General features: G+C 44.1%; 1 protein-coding gene across 1 annotated transcript; it reads right to left on the bottom strand.

Moving 5' to 3' along the window:
- Positions 1 to 415: 415 nt before the first annotated feature.
- On the bottom strand, positions 416 to 3,154 carry sox4b (SRY-box transcription factor 4b). The gene has a single exon (XM_027155364.2). The coding sequence runs from the start codon at positions 2,715 to 2,717 to the stop codon at positions 1,653 to 1,655; it is 1,065 nt and encodes a 354-aa protein (XP_027011165.1). The 5' UTR covers positions 2,718 to 3,154; the 3' UTR covers positions 416 to 1,652.
- Between the last annotated feature and the right edge of the window lie 1,207 nt (positions 3,155 to 4,361).

The raw sequence follows: 4,361 nt of genomic DNA, 5'->3' as shown, positions 1-4,361 counted from the left end.
AAGGGAGATTAAATATCTAAAACACAATGATTTCATTTTCCGTTCGGTGTTTTTCTTTTTTTGCAAAATGTCGTAAAAATGATCGATTAAAGCTAGGATATCTGACTGAGCAATATCTGATGTGTGACATGAAAAAGTGTGTATGTGAGTGTGTGTGTCTGTGTGAGAGAGAGTCAGAGAGAGAGAGAGAGACAGAAAGAGAGAGAAAGAAAGAGTGAGCATGAGAAAGAGTCAGTGGGAGAGTCAGTAAGAGAGTCAGAGAGAGTCAGTGAGAGAGAGAGAAAGAGAATGAGAGTCAGTGAGAGAGAGATTAGAGCTGTAAACTGAGGAGGTCAATTTTGCAATAACCAACTCACCTAGAGTAAAGAAATCAGAAAAATCAGATACACAAATCGTCACTGAATAACCACGCCCCCTTTCGTTCTTTTTGTTGGTGTTTTTTTTTTAAATATAGATTTGTACAAAAATACACTGAGAAAATAATCAAACGCTCTCTTTTTCTCCAAAAAAAGTCTAATTCTAAATATAAAAACAAAACGGAAAAAACTTTAGCCCTTCTTTTTGGGAGAAGGAGTGTGACGAAACAAAACAAAACAAAACTTGATGTAAAAAAAAATAAAAATGCAATGCTTGGCCGGTATATAAATACATCATATTTAAAAAAATGGCATCTTAAAAAACCAAACACAATGATGGACAAGAGTGTATATAAAAAACAGGAGAGATTTGGTCCTGATTCCTTTAAAAAAAATTCAGAACAGATCTGAGTTTGAAAATCCTGAAGTTCAGAATGAAAAACAGCTGGTGATTATTTTTGAAAGTCAAACATGGCGCCATCTAGCCATCTGTAACAAACCTACTGCTAGTGAACTGTCCAGAGTCGCACAAAAACTCGTGATACATCAGAGGACAGATAACATGCTTCTCTTTCTTTCTTTCTTTTTTTTTTAAATAAAGGGTTGACTTACAGTCTAGTTTAAAACCTCGTTCATACCCCCCAAAAACACAGCCTATTTCTGTACCTCTTAAGCGTTAAAACGTCACGTGGTCCTCACAATGCTGTCCCCTTGTGTGTGTGTTTTTTCTCATGACTCAAAACATCATCTCGTGCAAATCAAATCACAGTTTTCCAGTTTCGACTTTTAATTATTTTATTTTTTTTTTTGCAATACGATCTTCTTGTTTTCTTCCGTGCGCATGAACATGGGACGTTTCTCCTTCTTGTTCCTCTCTTCGCCATGCAAACACTCTCAGGTCCTTTCAGTCCAATAAGCAAGTCAAAAAAAAACAAAATCCCTTCTTGTTTCTCGACAGTCAGCAAACTCCGCGTCTCGTTTCTCCCTTTTTTGTTTTGTTTCAAATGTTCTCATGAATGCACAGAACTTATTGATGTTTGCAGTGTAGCCCTAATGCAACGCAACGCGTGTCGGTGCATCTCTGCAAAATGCAACACGATGCAGCTCAACGCACCAGCGCACGTGACTCCAGTCCCTTCTTGATTTCTCATTTTTAAATAAAACGCAATTTTTTGCGCATTTTTTTCCAAGACCCAACTAGTCGCAACTGGTCAGCTTCAATGCAACTTCATGTGAAACGGTTCTCCCCTTATTTATATTAATATTTGTTTCAGCCCCGCGCGTGCTCCGCTCAAATCAGTACGTGAACACGAGGTTGGAAATAGTCGACTCGAGCCAGTCCCGCGAGATCATCTCTGTCACCTCGGGCGTGCAGTAATCGGGGAAGTCGAAGTGAGACCCCGCGCATGATTCGAAGCTGGAGTCCCAGTCGCGGTCGAGCGCCGGTGAGCACGAGGACGCGGAAGAGGTGGAGTAAGAGGAGCCGAAGCTGCCCAGAGACGTGCTGTCGAATCCAGGGCTCGCGCGGCGCCTCGCCTCCGCCTCTTCCTCAAACTCCTCGTCCGACGAAGATGATGCTGAAGAAGATGAAGATGATGATGGAGACTGGGATAAGCGCGAGGCGGAGGGAGCAGGCGAAGGAGCGCGGAAGGCGCGGTGCGAGTCCTCGTAAAGACTCTGTGCGTCTCCGAACTCGGTCGAGCTGCTCAGTGTCGGGCTCGCGGGGACGCTTCCTCCTCCCCCACCGCTCCCGAACACGTAAACTCTTTTCGGTTTCTTGTCCGACTTGTTGGACTTGTATAGCGCGTGGTGGTCTGTCCCGGCGGCCGGTTCATGCGACACGGCTTTGTGAGCTGTCTTGTGCGCCTTACTGTGTCCGCCGTTGCCGCTGCCTGGTTTGGAACTTCCGCTCTTTTTGGAATGCGCCTTCAAAATGGCGCCGTGGGATCCGGTACCTCCAGTCGCCTTCTCGCTGGTCTTGGAGCCTCCGCTCGACTTGGGCTTTTTCCGCGGCCGGTACTTGTAGTCCGGGTAGTCGGCCATGTGCTTAAGGCGCAGGCGCTCTGCCTCGCGGATGAACGGGATCTTGTCGGTGTCCTTGAGTAGCTTCCAGCGCTTCCCGAGCCGCTTGGAGATCTCGGCGTTGTGCATGTCGGGGGACTGCTCCATGATCTTGCGCCGCTCGATCTGCGACCACACCATGAACGCGTTCATGGGCCGCTTGATGTGTCCGCTGGGGGTCTTGCACCAGCCCGGGTCCACGAGCTTCTCGGATCCGGGGCTCGCGGATGACGGGGCGCACAGATCCGCGTCCACTGCGCCGGAATCCAAACTCTCCGCACCGCTTGTTTTCTGCACCATCTCGGCGCTCGCGACAGTAAAATTTCACCCGTCAGATTTCACCAAACTTTAATAAAGATGGAATGGAAAAAACAACTAAAGTCCACTTTCTTTTACGGTGGTTAGTCCTGAGAAGTTTTTATCCGTATTATTTATGTTTTTTTTTAAAGTTCGCACGCGGGGAGCTTGTAAGAAATAAACTTATTGTGCGGACACACACTCCGGCTCGCGCCGTGTCCGTTCTCCGTTCATGTTCGCGTCAAAAGTCGGTTAAAGTGTGTGTAAGTGTCTGTGTGTGTGTTTCAGCGCTTTCTGCATAACCGAGCTGCAAGTTGTTGTTGTTGTAGCAGTACGCTTCCCATCTGCCGTGCGCGTGCAAAGAAGTTTTTCAGATCCTTTCTAACAGCCAGAGCTCGCGCTGCTTTATGCGTCCGCGAGGCCAGACCGATGAGAGCACAGCAGCCAATCAGCATTTGCCGCCAACCTTCCCCCCTGCTGAGGAGCCACGCCCCTGACTGCTCTCATTGGCTGCAAAAAGGAATCTAATCATAATCGGCGCGTGCAACGAGCAGCTTTGGCTCTGACCTCATTCCTGTAAACTTATTATTTATTTTTTTAAGAGCGCAAGACAAAGATGATGAGCTCATGAAGGTGGTTAATAACAATTTTATTTAATTTGTACTTCTCCATGACACACTTGTGTATATGCATAAAAATATAGATATTTATTAGATTATGTGTATATACGTACATATATACACCTCCTCATAATAATAATAATTATATATTAATATATAATGTAGTTTATAAGCACATGCACAATACACGAAATATTCAAAATTTGTTGAACTCAGGAGCCTCATGTCACGAAAAAAGCCCTATTATTATTACTATTATTGTTCTTAAAACCACGCCCCTGAGGGACGACCCGTGTCTAACCACGCCCCTTTAGGTTTCAGTAGGAGAAGTGAAAAAAACAGGATTTAGTTACATGCTTTCTGTCTGGACAGGTGCTGTTCACCTGAATGCTCATGCTCGCGCTGAACTGAGTTTATTTGTTATTCATTCTTTTTATTATAAACAATCGAAACATTATATATATATATATATATATATATATATATATATATATATATATATATATATATATATATATACATATATATGGCTATTGTTTTGTATACCAATCAAATTTTGAATTGCACCACTCTGTTAGATTATCATCATGATGTGATGTTTACATACTCTTTGTGTGTGCGTGTGCGTGTGTATGTGTGTGCGTAAGTGTGTGCGTGTGTTAGTTATCTGACGCTAGATGGCAGAGTGGAGCTGGGAGACTCTCCAGCTCTGTGTATTTAAGCTTTAATACTGTATTACAGCAGGACACGGATTCAGTTACATAATTCCAAAACAAACGCAACATTTGGTGGAACACAAGAGCAGCAGAAACATCTCACGAAGATCTTCAGCCACATACCAAGATATTGTGCAAAGTCCTTCTTCCCCTCTGTCACCTGGCTTAGTTTGAACAATTACATCATTGTGTAGCTTCCGAACACAGTGTCTAGTCCCAGAAGTGTGTTGTTATTGTTCTTGCTGTTGTATCTAATGCCAGGAAATGTCCTGATTTATTGTCTATTCACTCAGAAAGAAGGGGGGGGGGGG

This window comes from Tachysurus fulvidraco, chromosome 3, assembly GCF_022655615.1.
Source record: "Tachysurus fulvidraco isolate hzauxx_2018 chromosome 3, HZAU_PFXX_2.0, whole genome shotgun sequence".
NCBI lineage: Eukaryota > Metazoa > Chordata > Actinopteri > Siluriformes > Bagridae > Tachysurus > Tachysurus fulvidraco.
Note: the sequence above shows the minus strand (reverse complement) of the source record. Positions and strands in the feature narration are given on the sequence as shown.

Coding starts and splice junctions, on each gene's coding strand:
- sox4b (XM_027155364.2), bottom strand. CDS start 2,717: ATGGTGCAGAAAACAAGCGGTGCGGAGAGTTTGGATTCCGGCGCAGTG.